The following is a 15,629-nucleotide window of genomic DNA, read 5'->3' on the forward strand; positions in this document are numbered from 1 at the left end:
GAAAGAGAGAGGGAAAAAGGGCTGGGGGAGGAGAAGGGGGGTAGGAGACAGATGGGGAGGAGGTTACAATGAAAACACACACGCGAACACCGCCCCCCGCCATCTCCCCTGCAGATCGGCCTGGATTGAGCAGCTTTCCAAAAGGAAGAAAAAACAATTTTTCTACCTAAGAGAGGTTTCCGGTTCCATAATTAAGTTAATCCTCATTTGTAAAGGCTAATTAACTGGATGCTAATTGAATCTGCATATGACAATTAGGACGCGTTCTCATTAGGCCTTTTTTTTCTTTCAATCTGCCTGAACTAAATACTAAGAAAGGGAATTTTTTTTTTCACCTTTCTAAATGATCCCTGAAGAAAGCTAGACGGGAACTGCATTTTCCGTTCTGTGGCCACCCTCCTTGCCCAGACACCCCCCCATCCCACCCCCACTCCAGATTAATCCAGAGCCCGGAGGACTCCCCTCAAGTGCGGCCTCGTCCAGAGGCGGGGGAATGGATGTGATGGCCTCTTGGACCTTCAGCTGTAAAATGGGGATTAAGACTGTGAGCCCTGTGTGGGACAGGGACTGTGCCTAACCCGACTATCTTGTATCTACCCCAGCGCTTAGAACCGTGTCTGGCACATAGGAGGTCAAAAAGACCCAACTCGGAGAGGTCAGAGCCTCAAAGGGGTCAAAGTGGTGAGGCTGAAAGCGGGCAGAGGGCAGAAGATGAGGACAAGAAGTGGGGAAGGAGAGAGGGTGAGATGGAAAGAGGTCACTGCCCTTCCTCCTCCCCTTCCAAGACTAGGCCCTGGGCAAGACGGCTCCTCCGCAGTCAGCACAGCCACTCCTGCCCAAATCATCCGGAGGTGGACTAGTCCGAAGGCTGGGGCGGACCCGGATTCCCAGACCCCCCAGGGTCTGAACCCCCTCCTCACTCCTCTCCCTTTCCCTCTGCCTTCCCTCCCTTCCCTGCCCTCACTTTCCCCTCCCTCCCTCCCCAGGGAAAGAAACGAATGTACCCCGATAGCGGGATTGTCCATCAAGATGGGGACCCACGGTCATCTCCACCGAGGGCCCAGCGCTGGCTACTGGCCTCAAGGCCTCGGGACATCAAGGAAAGAGTCACTGGCTCCAAAATGGCCAAACTGTGCCCAATCCCCATAATCCCCTCACATGAGCTAATCCTGTAGAAAAACCTGCTCAGACCGGTGCACTGAATGTCCACGTGCTAGCAGGGAGAAAGAGGTGGGGACAGTGGGAGAAGAGCCCAGGGATGAGGGGGGCAGCTTCGTCACCCTTGCCCACCCACCCACCTCTGGACCAGCTGAGAGCTTGGGCCTCCGGAGAGTATTTGATTCTGGGCCAGGCTAGCATACCCCTCCCTTCCCTTCTAATAATAATGATGGTATCTGTTAAGCATTTACTATGTGCAAATCATCATCATCATCATCATCAATCGTATTTATTGAGCGCTTACTATGTGCAGAGCACTGTACTAAGCGCTTGGGAAGTACAAATTGGCAACATATAGAGACAGTCCCTACCCAACAGTGGGCTCACAGTCTAAAAGGGGGAGACAGAGAACAAAACCAAACGTACTAACAAAATAAAATAAATACGATAGGTATGTACAAATGAAATAAATAAATAAATAAATAGAGTAATAAATATGTACAAACATATATACATATATAAATCACCGTTCTAAGTGCTGGGGAGGTTACAAGGTGATCAGGTTGTCCCACGGGGGGCTCGCGGTTTTAATCCCCTTTTACAGATGACAGAACTGAGGCCCAGAGAAGTGAAGTGACTTGCCCAACGTCACACAGCTGACAGTTGGTGGAGCCGGGATCTGAACCCACGACCTCTGACTCCAAAGCCCGGGCTCTTTCCACAGAGCCACGCTGCTTCTAGACTGTGAGCCCGTTGTTGGGTGGGGACCGTCTCTAGATGTTGCCAACTTGGACTTCCCAAGCGCTTAGTACAGTGCTCTGCACACAGTAAGCGCTCAATAAATATAATTGAATGATTGAATAGGCAGAGACCAGGCCGGGTTTCGGGGGCACAAGCAGGGCCCTGGCCCAGTCGAGGGTGAGTACAGCAGGCCGCTTCCTTACCTGGCAGAAAAATGTCAGGTTGCCGATGAAAGGGGTGGGGCGGGGGTGTCGGATGCCCAACTTCTCCAGCTGGGAAAACGCAGACGAGGAATACCTGAGTCGGGAACAAGAAAGCAAGCAAGGAATGACTACTGATGCCTGTCGCTTCCCAGACCTACGGGAGCCAGCAGGATAATAATAGTAATAATCATCATCAAGATAATAATCATCCTCAGTGCTATTTGTGAAGCGTTTATTGTGTGCCAGGCACCGTCTTAAGCACCGGAGTAGATACGAGATAATCAAGGCAAACACCTATCAATCAATCAATCAGTCAAAGGAATTTATTGAGCACTTACTATGTGCAGAGCACTGAATTATCAGGCAGGGAATGAGTTTACATCATCCCTATCCTTCATGGGGCTCACAGTCGAAGTAGAGGGAGAACAGGTATTTGATCCCCATTTTACAGATGAAGAAACTGAGGCACGGAGAAGTTAAGTGATTTGCCCACGGTCACGCAGAGTGGGTAGATAGCGGAGCTAGAATTAAAGCCATCCTCTGACCCCCACGCCCATGCTCTTTTCAATAATAATGATATTAATAATTATGGTACTTTTTAAGTGCTTACTATGTGCCAAGCACTGTTCTAAGTACTGGGGTAGATATAAACCAGTCGGGTTGAATACAGTCCCTGTCCCACATGGGGCTCACGGGCTTGGGAGTCAGAGGTCATGGGTTCAAATCCCAGCTCCACCAATTGTCAGCTGTGTGACTTTGGGCAAGTCACTTCACTTCTCTGGGCCTCAGTTACCTCAGCTGTAAAATGGGAATGAAGACTGTGAGCCCCCCGTGGGACGATTTGATCACCTTGTATCCTCCCCAGTGCTTAGAACAGTGCTTCGCACATAGTCAGTGCTTAACAAATGCCATCATTATTATCATTATTATTAACCCCCATTTTACAGGTGAGGTAACGGAGGCCCAGAGAAGTTTATTGATAATAATAATATCGGTATTTGTTGAGCACTTAATATGTGCCAAGCACCGGACTAAGCGCTGGGGTAGACACAAGGTAACCAGGTTGTCCCACGGGGGGCTCACAGTCTAAATCCCCATTTTGCAGATGAGGTAATGGAGGTCCAGAGAAGTCGAGTGACTTGCCCAAGGTCACACAGCAGACGTGGCGGAGCCGGGATTAGAACCCAGGTCCTCTGACTCTGTAGTCTGGGCTCTAGCCACTAGGCCAAGCTGCTTCCCAATGCGCAAGGGTGGCTCTTCCAATCAATCAATCAATCAATCAATCATATTTATTGAGCGCTTACTGTGTGCAGAGCACTGTGCTAAGCACTTGGGAAGTACAAGCTGGCAACATGTAGAGACAGTCCCTACCCAACATTGGGCTCACAGTCTAGAAGGGGGAGACAGAGAACAAAACCAAACATACTAACAAAATAAAATAAATAGAATAGATAGGTACAAGTAAAATAAATAAATAAATAGAGTAATAAATCTGTACAAACATATATACATATATACAGGTGCTGTGGGGAAGGGAAGGAGGTAAGGCGGGGGGGATGGAGAGGACATTTCAGAGAATGTGTCTGTGGTGTGGTACTCTCCCAAATGCTTAATATGGAGCTCTGCACACAATAAGCGCTCCATCAACCCGAGCGGTTGGTTGAAGGTGCAGAACTGCACAGTGGATAGAATGCAGTTAATAACAATAATGATAATAATGATGGCATTTGTGAAGCGCTTACTATGTGCAAAGCACCACCCCAGCACGTGACTGACCCAACCCTGCTAGACGTTTCCGACCGGCACCGGAATGGCCGCGTTTGGTTCTGTTCCCGATTTGGCGATTGGGTTACCCCGCTGGAGCCACTCGGGACGGGCTGCCTCTGCTAATCTCTCTAGTCTATGACCCGTGTTGTTCCAGAACATTGTGTTCGAATCGGTTCTTAATCACTTTAATCCTTTAAATTTTTAAGAAGTTTCTGCATCACCAAATTTTTGGATTATAGACAATGCTCCCTGCCGGCCAGGACCGAGAGCAGCCCCAGCTCACTTGGGGGGACTATGAACTGGTCGCCATCCCAGACTCATCATCATCATCAATCGTATTTATTGAGCGCTTACTATGTGCAGAGCACTGTACTAAGCGCTTGGGAAGTACAAATTGGCAACATATAGAGACAGTCCCTACCCAACAGTGGGCTCACAGTCTAAAAGGGGGAGACAGAGAACAAAACCAAACATACTAACAAAATAAAATAAATAGAATAGATATGCACAAATAAAATAAATAGAGTAAAAAAAATATGTACAAACATATATAGATATATACAGGTGCTGTGGGGAAGGGAAGGAGGTAAGATGGGGGGGTTGGAGAGGGGGACGAGGGGGAGAGGAAGGAAGGGGCTCAGTCTGGGAAGGCCTCCTGGAGGAGGTGAGCTCTCAGCAGGGCCTTGAAGGGAGGAAGAGAGCTAGCTTGGCGGATGGGCAGAGGGAGGGCATTCCAGGCCCAGACTCCCACCTTCGGGGCTACAGCTGGACCCCGGACCCTCCCCTCTCCATTCCTGACTCTCTGCCAGGGACCCAGCATGGACCGCTGGAAACCCTGACTTTCCCCTCTCCATCCCTCCCTTTCCCCCAGAGACCGAGCACGGACCATCCAACATTCCCGACTCTCCCCTCTCCGCCTCTGATTCTCCCCCAGTGACCCAATATGGACCACCTGGATGTCCTAATTCTCCCCACTCCATCCCTAACTCTCCCCCAGTGAAGTAGCATGGGCCATCCAACACCCCTGACTCTCCCTCTCTTCCCCTGACTCTCCCCAAGTGACCCATGTTAACTCTTCCGGGTGGGCCATTTCCCACCCTCCAGATCCCAAGCCAAATGAAGTCTTTCCCCCCTCACTTCAAGCCTCCAAAAATCCACCTTCTGGATGGCTCCCCCTGATTTTCCCATTCATGCCATCCCTTCAGCCACTTCAGCATTCACCTTATCGTCACAGATTACTGATTTATTCGTCCACTTCTACAGGCCTGATTTATTCACACATGCCTTAATTACTTAATCCCAGCTCAACCACTTGTCTGCTGTGTGACCTTGGGCAAGTCACTTCACTTCTCTGGCCTCAGTTACCACATCTGAAAAATGGGGATTGAGACTATGAGCCTCGCATGGGACAAGGGCTGTGTCCAGCCCCATTTACTTGTATCCACCCCAGTGCTTAATGCACTGCATCACACATAGTAACTGCTTAACAAATACCATTATCGTTATTTTGCATTTGTGTACTACTGTTTATTTATTTATCCTATTTATTACTCTATTTATTTATTTATTACTCTATTTATTTATTACTCTATTTATTACTCTATTTATTTATTTATTTATTGCTCCATTTATTTATTTATTTTACTTGTACCTATCTATTCTATTTATTTTATTTTGTTAGTCTGTTTGGTTTTGTTCTCTGTCTCCCCCTTCTAGACTGTGAGCCCACTGTTGGGTAGGGACTGTCTCTATATGTTGCCAGCTTGTACTTCCCAAACGCTTAGTACAGTGCTCTGCACACAGTAAGCACTCAATAAATACGATTGGTTGATTAATTACTACACATTTGCCATCCTAGACCTTCGGACTACCCCATTCGACTGTAGCCTCCTGAGGGCGGGGGTCTGCCTCTTTTATTTCATTTCTACGCTCCCCAAGAACCTAATCAATTGATCGATCGATCCATCAAAAGTAATGATTGAGCACCCACCGTGGGTAGAGCACCCCAGAGAGTACTAGAGAGGTAAAAGACTTGTTCCTTGCCTCCTAGAAGTTTACAATCTATCAAGGGGAGACAGTCACAGAGTTATTTACAGTTAGCAGGAAAGAGAGTTACTGGTGGTTATAGCCAGAGAATGGAGAGAGGCCTCGGTGAATAAATAAGTGCTTAAATAATAGAGAATTTCAATCAATATGTTCTTCGGGTGGCAGTGAGCGGCTAAGTACTGAGTTGGCAGTTGGGAAGAAGTAATCTGGGGAGAAGAAGAGAAATTGGGAAGGCCTCTTGGAGGAGGGGTGATTTTGGAAGGCCCTTGAAAATGGAGAGAGGTGTGGTTAGGCAGATTTGAAGCTGGAGGAATAGAAGTAGTACTTTTTAGCAGGAATAGAATTTATTAAGCGCTTACTGTGCATGAAGCACTGTACTAAGTGCTGGGAAAGGAAACCGAGAGGTGGGAATTAATCGTGGTTGCTGCCCCTTGGGGGGCTCATAATCTAGGCAGGGTGGAGGGATTGAGTGAAGTGGGAGTGTGAGCAGAAGGGACGGAGAAGGTGAGTTTGGGAGGAGTTTCTGGAGCGAGCTAGAGAGAGGTGGGAGAGGAAGAAGGAGGGGGTCTGGGAGAGACTTGAGGCCAATGGTCAGAAACTCAGCTAGATGCCACGGGGAGAAAGGGTGGAACATGACAGTGTGAGAAGCTGAGAGGCTGAGAAGCAGCGTGGCCTAATGGAAAGAGCACGGCCTTGGGACTCAGAAGATAATAATAATAATAATGATGGCATTTATTAAGTGCTTACTATGTGCAAAGCAGTGTTCTAAGCGCTGGGGAGGTTACAAGGTGATCAGGTTGTCCCACGTGGGGCTCACAGTCTTCAGTCTTAATTTGTACTTCCCAAGCGCTTAGTACAGTGCTCTGCACGTAGTAAGCACTCAATAAATACGATTGATGTTGATGATGATGATGATCCCCATTTTCCAGATGAGGGAACTGTGGCCCAGAGAAGTGAAGTGGCTTGCCCAAAGTCACACATCTGGCAATTGGCGGAGCTGAGATTCGAGCCCATGACCCCTGACTCCAAAGCCCGGGATCTTTCCACTGAGCCACGAGACACATTTCCTGCCCACAGGGAACTTGCAGTCTTTGTAGCTGAGTGACCTGTCCAGCCAGAGACCGAGGCAGGCCAGATGACCAGAGACCCAGGGGGCCCAGAGCCAAGGACCGAGGATCCCAAAGTGGAAGAGAATGGACATCAAAGCAGGAGAGATCTGAGTTGGACCATTCTACTGCCCTCTACACGGAGGGCAACCTGCCCATCATCTTCATAGAGAAGCAGCGTGGCTCAGTGGATAAATCCCAGGCTTGAGAGTCAGAGGCCCTGGGTTCAAATCCCAGCTCCACCAATTGTCAGCTGTGTAACTTTGGGCAATCACTTCACTTCTCTGGGCCTCAGTGACCTCATCTGGAAAATGGGGATTAAGACTGTGAGCCCCACGTGGGACAACCTGATCATCTTGTAATAATAATGATGGCATTTGTTAAGCGCTTACTATATGAAGAACACTGTTCTAAGCGCTTGGGGGGGGATACAATGTGATCAAGTTGTGGTTCACAGTCTTAATCCCCATTTTACAGAGGAGGTAACTGAGGCTCAGTGAAGTTAAGTGACTTACCCAAGGTCACACAGCAGACATGTGGCGGAGTCAGGATTCGAACCCATGACTTCTGACTCCTAAGCCCGTGCTCTTTCCACTGAGCCACGCTGCTTCTCTAGTATCCTCCCAAGCACTTAGAACAGTGCTTTGCACATAGTAAGCACTTAACAAATGCCATCATTATTATTATTATCAATCAATCAATCATATTTATTGAGCGCTTACTGTGTGCAGAGCAGTGTACTAAGCTCTTGGGAAGTCCAAGTTGGCAACATATAGAGACGGTCCCTACCCAACAGTGGGCTCACACTTATCTTTCCCACACAAGGAAACTGTTCCAGAATTTCTTTCATTCACTACCTTGTACCTACCCCAGCGCTTAGTACTGTGCCTGGCACCTTACAAATACCACAATTATTATTATTATTATTATTATTATTATTATTATTATTATTATTATTATTATTATTACTGTTCTCAGGAAGCTATTCCCCGCAGTTCCCTCTCTACTTTGGTTTTGTTCTCTGTCTCCCCCTTTTAGACTGTGAGCCCACTGTCGGGTAGCGACCGTCTCTATATGTTGCCAACTTGTACTTCCCAAGCGCTTAGTACAGTGCTCTGCACACAGTAAGCGCTCAATAAATACGAATGATTGATTGATTTCCCCAGCAAGGTGACTTCCACTATGGCAGTCACTACTTGAGGTGGGTTCCAGTGTTTTAAATCCTTCCTGCCATCCCACGGTGGGGTTAGAGATCAGCCGGGAATTACCTGCTTACTCTACATCTCCTTGTTTTCCGTCAATTCCCGCCCCATACTAATGTGCTTCCACCACCGCCTGGGAGCTGATTTTTCCAGTGCAATTTCTGGCGAATGGGAAAAAAAAAAAAAAATTCCATGACGTTTTGGGCCACAAAATAACACGTCTTAATTTTGTAATTAGATGTCTTGATTGCATAATTAAAGGACATGAAGTTTCAGCTTAATTACACATGCTAATTGTTATGCAAGTCCATGTCCTAATTATATGACTCAATTAACCAACGGGCTCCTCCTTCACACGCACAACCGGGTCTCTCTCCGCTCACCGCATCAGCAGAGGCTATGCCCTCCCATCCCCACCCTCCAGGAGCTAATTATTGTCTACTGTGTGTACAGCACTGTACTGAGTGTCGGGAGAGTATAATAGACTTAGTAGACATGATCCCTGCCCTTACGGTGTTTACAGTCTACTCTGTGCCGAGGACTATATTGGGCATTTGGGACAATACAATCCCTGTCCTCAAGGCATTGCAATAGTATTGTGTGGGGAATAGTATTTATTGAGCATCTATTTGTGCGGAGCACTGAACTAAGCGCTTGGGAGCATAGAGAAGCAGTGTGGCTCAGTGGAAAGAGCCCGGGCTTTGGAGTCAGAGGGCGTGGGTTCAAATCTTGACTCCGCCAACTGTCAGCCGAGCCCACTGTTGGGTAGGGACCGTCTCTATATGTTGCCAACTTGTACTTCCCAAGCGCTTAGTCCAGTGCTCTGCACACAGTAAGCACTCAATAAATACGATTGATTGAATGAATGAATGAATGAACTTAACTTCTCTGTGCCTCGGTTCCCTCATCTGGAAAATGGGGATTAAGACTGTGAGCCCCCCGTGGGACAACCTGATCACCTCGTAACCTCCCCAGCGCTTAGAACAGTGCTTTGCACATAGTAAGCGCTTAATAAATGCCATCATTAGTATTATTACATGATACAGTTAGTAGACTCAGTCCCTGCCCTCAAGGATCTTCCAATCTAATAAGTCCTTAGTGGGGGGGTTCATTCTTTCATTCATTCAATCGTATTTATTGAGCGCTTACTGTGTGAAGAGCCCCAGACTAAGCGCTTGGTATTTATTGAGCGCTTACTGTGTGAAGAGCACCGGACTAAGCGCTTGGAAAGTTCAATTCGGCAACAGAGACAGTCCCTACCCGACAACGGGATCACAGTCTTGAAGGGGGAGACAGACAACAAAACAACATATGTTGCCAACTTGTACTTCCCAAGCACTTAGTACACAGTAAGCGCTCAATAAATACGATTGAATGAATGAACAAGGAGACAGGGTGTTATGATGTCGACCTTTTGTGGAACTCTCCAGAGCCTAGGGAGGACCTCTGGGGGGGTCCTAAATACCCCCAAACTCCAGAGCCTCCCAGTATCCCCCTCCTGAGTCCTTGTGAACATGGATGCCAGTTCGGGGCCACGGGACTCAGTGGCAGGAGCCAAGCCAGGGACAGGCCGGAAGCTGACCCTAAACAATAAGGATAATAATAGTGGAATTTGTTAATAATAATAATAATAATAATAATAATAATAATAGCATTTATTAAGCGCTTACTATGTGCAAAGCACTGTTCTAAGCACTGGGGAGGTTACAAGGTGATCAGGTTGTCCCACATGGGGCTCACAGTCTTCATTCCCATTTTACAGATGAGGTAACTGAGGCACAGAGAAGTGAAGTGACTTGCCCAAAGTCAGGAGCCGGGATTTGAACCCATGACCTCTGACTCCAAAGCCCGTGCTCTTTACGACTGAGCCACGCTGCTTCACTGTGTTTTCTTTGTGCCAGGCACTGCACTAAGCGCTGGGGTAGATTCAAGGTTGTCAGATTGGACACAGTCCCTGTCCCACCCGGGGCTCCCGGTCTTAATCCCCATTTTCCAGATTCGTTCATTCAATCGTATTTATTGAGCGCTTACTGTGTGCAGAGCACTGGACTAAGCGCTTGGGAAGTACAAGTTGGCAACATAGAGAGACGGTCCCTACCCAACAGCGGGCTCACAGTCTAGAAGCGGGAGACAGACAACAAAACACATTAACAAAATAAAATAACTAGAATAAGTATGTACAAGTAAAATAGAGTAATAAATATGTACAAACACACACACACACACACACACACACCTATATATATATCCTGGTGCTGTGGGGAGGGGAAGGAGGTAAGGAGGGGGGAGAGGAAGGAGGGGGCTGAGTGTGGGAAGGCCTCCTGGAGGAGGTGAGCTCTCAGTAGGGCCTTGAAGGGAGGAAGAGAGCGAGCTTGGCAGATTTATTCATTCATTCGATCGTATTTATTGAGCGTTTATTGTGTGCAGAGCACTGTACTAAGCGCTTGGGAAGTACAGGTTGGCAACATACAGAGACAGTCCCTACCCAACAGTGGGCTCATTCATTCATTCATTCGATCGTATTTATTGAGCGCTTACTGTGTGCACAGCTCTGCACTAAGCGCTTGGGAAGTACAAGTTGGCAACATCTAGAGACAGTCCCTACCCAACAGCGGGCTCATCATCATCATCATCATCAATCGTATTTATTGAGTGCTTACTGTGTGCAGAGCACTGTACTAAGTGCTTGGGAAGTACAAGTTGGCAACATATAGAGACAGTCCCTACCCAACAGTGGGCTCACAGTTTAAAAGGTGGAGACAGAGAACAAAACCAAACATACTAACAAAATGAAACAAATAGAATAGATATGTACAAGTAAAATAAATAAATAGAGTAATAAATATGTACAAACATATATACATATATACAGGTGCTGTGGGGAAGGGAAGGAGGTAAGATGGGGGGGATGGAGAGGGGGACGAGGGGGAGAGGAAGGAAGGGGCTCAGTCTGGGAAGGCCTCCTGGAGGAGGTGAGCTCTCAGTAGGGCCTTGAAGGGAGGAAGAGAGCTAGCTTGGCGGATGGGCGGAGGGATTGGGGGCATTCCAGGCCCGGGGGATGACGTGGGCCGGGGGTCGATGGCGGGACAGGCGAGAACGAGGTACGGTGAGGAGATTAGCGGCGGAGGAGCAGAGGGTGCGGGCTGGGCTGGAGAAGGACAGAAGGGAGGTGAGGTAGGAGGGGGCGAGGTGATGGACAGCCTTGAAGCCCAGGGTGAGGAGTTTCTGCTTCTTTGGACCCAGGCCTGAAGCCGCTCTCGCCCCTTCTCTTGTTCAGGGCAGAACCCAGCCGGCCCCCATGCTCCTCCTCTTTCTCTGAGACCCAAAGGGGTTCTCCAGACGGGAGAGGAAGGAAACACCAGGGAGGAAATCATTGGGTAACGCACTTCTCGACTTCGGGGAGCTGGCCGGGACAAATATCAGGAACGTGGGTTCCTGAGGAATGTCCTCCACTCAGTGAGGTGTTTTTAAGCAGGCCACGAAAATGGTCCAAAATGGTTCACGCATGGAGGCGTGAATGGGGCCGGCCCTGGGGTCATCGGGTGTCTCATCGACGGAACCCGGTATGGGAGGAAGATCCCAGCCTTCGCTGGTCGTGGCGATCTCGGCGGTGGAGGGGAAAGGAAGGCCTGAATCTGGCACCACCAGTGATGGGGTCACCCGAGGATGGTCCAGTGAAAAATGTCTGGAGCCTCACTCTCTCCCACTCTGCTTATAATAATAATCACTGTGATCTGTTGAGGGCTTACTGTGTGCCAAGGACTATACGAAGCGCTGAGGTAGGTACCAGATCATCAGGTCGAACTCCATCGCCGTCCCACATGGGACTCACAGTCTAAAGCACGGGAGGACAGGTTTTGAGTTCCATTTTACAGATGAGAAGACCGAAGCCCAGAGAAGTTAAGTGGCATATCCAAAGTCACCCAGCAGGGAAGTGGGCGAGCCAGGATGAGAACCCAGGTTTCCTGACTCATTCATTCATTCGATCGTATTTATTGAGCGCTTACTGTGTGCAGAGCACCGTACTAAGCGCTTGAAAAGTACAATCAGGCAACAGATAGAGACAATCCCTACCCAACAACGGGCTCACAGTCTAGAAGGGGGAGACAGACGACAAAACAAAACAAGTACACAGGTTCAATAGCATTGGAGAGGCAGCGTGGCTCAGTGGAAAGAGCCCGGGCTTTGGAGTCAGAGGTCACGGGTTCAAATCCCAGCTTCGCCACTTATCGGCTGTGTGACTTTGGGCAAGTCACTTCACTTCTCTGGGCCTCATTGACCTCATCTGGAAAATGGGGATGAAGACTGTGAGCCCCCCGTGGGACAACCTGATCACTTTGTCACTTTGTCTCCCCCTTTTAGACTGTGAGCCCACTGTTGGGTAGGGACTGTCTCTATATGTTGCCAACTTGTACTTCCCAAGCGCTTAGTACAGTGCTCTGCACACAGTAAGCGCTCAATAGATACGATTGACTGATTGATTGATTAACCTCCCCGATGCTTAGAACAGTGCTTTGCACATAGTAAGTGCTTAATAAATGCTATCACTATTATTATTATTATTATCAAAACCCAGACCTGGGCTCTTTCCACCGGGCTAAGTGCTTCATTGCTCTGCCCCCAGAAGTATCTGAACCCAAGCACTCCTTTTATCCTACCAATCCGGTTTTACTGAGATAACTTTCCTAGGAGGCAGGGATTATTCTCCCCATTTTACGGATGGGAAAACTTAGGCCCAGAGAGCCCCAGTGACTTGTCCAAGGTCAAACTCCAGACCGGTGTCAGAGCTAGGAGCCAGGGAACCAGGGCATTCCGACTCCTAGGGTCCGGGATCTTTCCACCACGCTACACCATCACAGGGACAGCAGACCCTACGCCCCAGGTCATTCAGTATGCGTAGACATAGCTGCCTGTATTGGTTATTGATGATTGATTGATTGATTGATTGATCGCCTCTCCCCCTTCTCTCTTTCAAACCTAACTTGCTCTTAGACACCTCGACCGTACTGTCCCCCATCCCACACCAATCTTTTCCTCAAAGGATCAGCCAGATGCTGCCACCAGACCCCTACATGGGTACAAGTGTTGAAACAACAGCAGCCCTAGAAATGCCAGCAGCACCACCAGAATCAGTAGCACCATCCCTGGTACCAGAATAATAATAATGATGGTATTTGTTAAGCGCTTACTATGTGCAAAGCACTGTTCTAAGCACTGGGGGGATACAAGGCGATCAGGTTGTCCCACGTGGGGCTCACAATCTTAATCCCCATTTGACAGATGAGGGAACTAAGGCCCAGAGAAGTGAAGTGACTTGCCCAAAGTCACACACGTTGCGGAGCCGGGATTTGAACCCATGACCTCTGACTCCAAAGCCCGGGCTCTTTCCACTGAGCCACGCGGCTTCTCCAGAAGGACCGTAAGCCCCATAAGTAGAGAACCAGAATGGCCTAGTGGCCAGAGCCCGGGCTTGGGAGTCAGAGGATGTGGGTTCTAATCCCGGCTCCACCACTTGTCTGCTATGTGACCTTGAACAAGTCACTTAACTTCTCTGGGCCTCAGTTACCTCATCTGTAAAATGAGGATTAAGACTGTGAGCCCCACATGGGACAACCTGATTATCTTGTATCTATCCCAGAGATTAGAACAGTGCTTAGCACATAGTAAGTGCTTAACACCGTAATTATTGTTGTAGTTATTATTATTATTATTATTATTATTATTACCAGAAGTGTCAGGAGGACTACTAGCAGCATCAGTAGTATCAGCTGCTTCAAAATAATAATGATGGCATTTATTTAGTACCTACTATGTGCAAAGCACTGTTCTAAGCGCCAGAGAGGTTACAAGGAGATGAGATTGTCCCATGGGGGAGCTCACAGTCTTAATCCCCATTTTACAGATGAGGGAACTGAGGCCCAGAGAAGATAAGTGACTTGGCCAAAGTCACACAGCTGACAAGTGGTGGAGCCGGGATTTGAACCCATGACCTCTGACTCCAAAGCCCGGGCTCTTTCCACTGAGCCACTCTGCTTCCCCAACAAATACCATCATTATTATTATTATTGTTACTATTTTTATTATTATCTATCCCAGTGCTTGAAACAGTGCTTGGCACATAGTTAGTGCCTAACAAAGACCACAATTACCATTATTATTATTATTACCAACAGTACCAGCAATGTCAGGAGCTGTAGCAGAACCAGCACCAGAAGTACCAATAGTACCAGCAGTACTACCAGCAGCATTAGAGGTTCCAGAAGTAGCGCTTAGAACAGTGCTATGCACATAGTGAGCGCTTAACAAGGACAACAATTACCATTATTATTATTATTACCGGTAATACCAGCATTGTCAGGAGCTGTAGCAGAACCAGCACCAGAAGTACCACTAGTACCAGCAGTACTACCTGCAGCATTAGAGGTTCCAGAAGTAGCGCTTAGAACAGTGCTATGCGCATAGTAAGCGCTTAACAAGGACAACAATTACCATTATTATTATTATTATTACCGGTAATACCAGCAATGTCAGGAGCTGTAGCAGAACCGGCACCAGAAGTACCAATAGTACCAGCAGTACTACCAGCAGCATTAGAGGTTCCAGAAGTAGCGCTTAGAACAGTGCTATGCACATAGTAAGCACTTAACAAGGACAACAATTATCATTATTATTATTATTACTGGTAATACCAGCAATGTCAGGAGCTGTAGCAGAACCAGGACCAGAAGTACCAATAGTACCAGCAGTATTACCAGCAGCATTAGAGGTTCCAGAAGTAGCGCTTAGAACAGTGCTATGCACATAGTAAGCGCTTAACAAGGACAACAATTACCATTATTATTATTATTACCGACAGTACCAGCAGTCAGGAGCTGTAGCAGAACCAGCACCAGAAGTACCAATAGTACCAGCAGTACTACCAGCAGCATTAGAGGTTCCAGAAGTAGCACTTAGAACAGTGCTATGCACATAGTGAGCGCTTAACAAGGACAACAATTACCATTATTATTATTATTACCGACAGTACCAGCAATGTCAGGAGCTGTAGCAGAACCAGCACCAGAAGTACCAATAGTACCAGCAGTACTATCAGCAGCATTAGAGGTTCCAGAAGTAGCACTTAGAACAGTGCTATGCACATAGTGAGCGCTTAACAAGGACAACAATTACCATTATTATTATTATTACCAGTAATACCAGCAATGTCAGGAGCTGTAGCAGAACCGGCACCAGAAGTACCAATAGTACCAGCAGTACTACCAGCAGCATTAGAGGTTCCAGAAGTAGCGCTTAGAACAGTGCTATGCACATAGTAAGCACTTAACAAGGACAACAATTATCATTATTATTATTATTACTGGTAATACCAGCAATGTCAGGAGCTGTAGCAGAACCAGGACCAGAAG

The 15,629-nt window shown here is 47.7% G+C and overlaps 1 protein-coding gene across 1 annotated transcript in view; it reads right to left on the bottom strand.

The window, feature by feature from the left end:
* The window catches only part of TBXAS1 (thromboxane A synthase 1), a 53,473-nt gene extending 38,321 nt beyond the window's left edge, over nucleotides 1–15,152 (bottom strand). The window contains exons 1-5 of the mRNA XM_038753543.1: nucleotides 15,083–15,152; nucleotides 14,400–14,414; nucleotides 11,727–11,858; nucleotides 8,303–8,384; nucleotides 2,103–2,196 (exon numbers count right to left, since the gene is read on the bottom strand). Coding sequence (XP_038609471.1) covers nucleotides 2,103–2,196; nucleotides 8,303–8,384; nucleotides 11,727–11,858; nucleotides 14,400–14,414; nucleotides 15,083–15,152 — 393 coding nt within the window. The remainder of the gene's footprint in view (nucleotides 1–2,102; nucleotides 2,197–8,302; nucleotides 8,385–11,726; nucleotides 11,859–14,399; nucleotides 14,415–15,082) is intronic.
* Nucleotides 15,153–15,629: the final 477 nt, after the last annotated feature.

This window comes from Tachyglossus aculeatus, chromosome 11 (assembly GCF_015852505.1).
Source record: "Tachyglossus aculeatus isolate mTacAcu1 chromosome 11, mTacAcu1.pri, whole genome shotgun sequence".
Classification (NCBI taxonomy): Eukaryota; Metazoa; Chordata; class Mammalia; order Monotremata; family Tachyglossidae; genus Tachyglossus; species Tachyglossus aculeatus.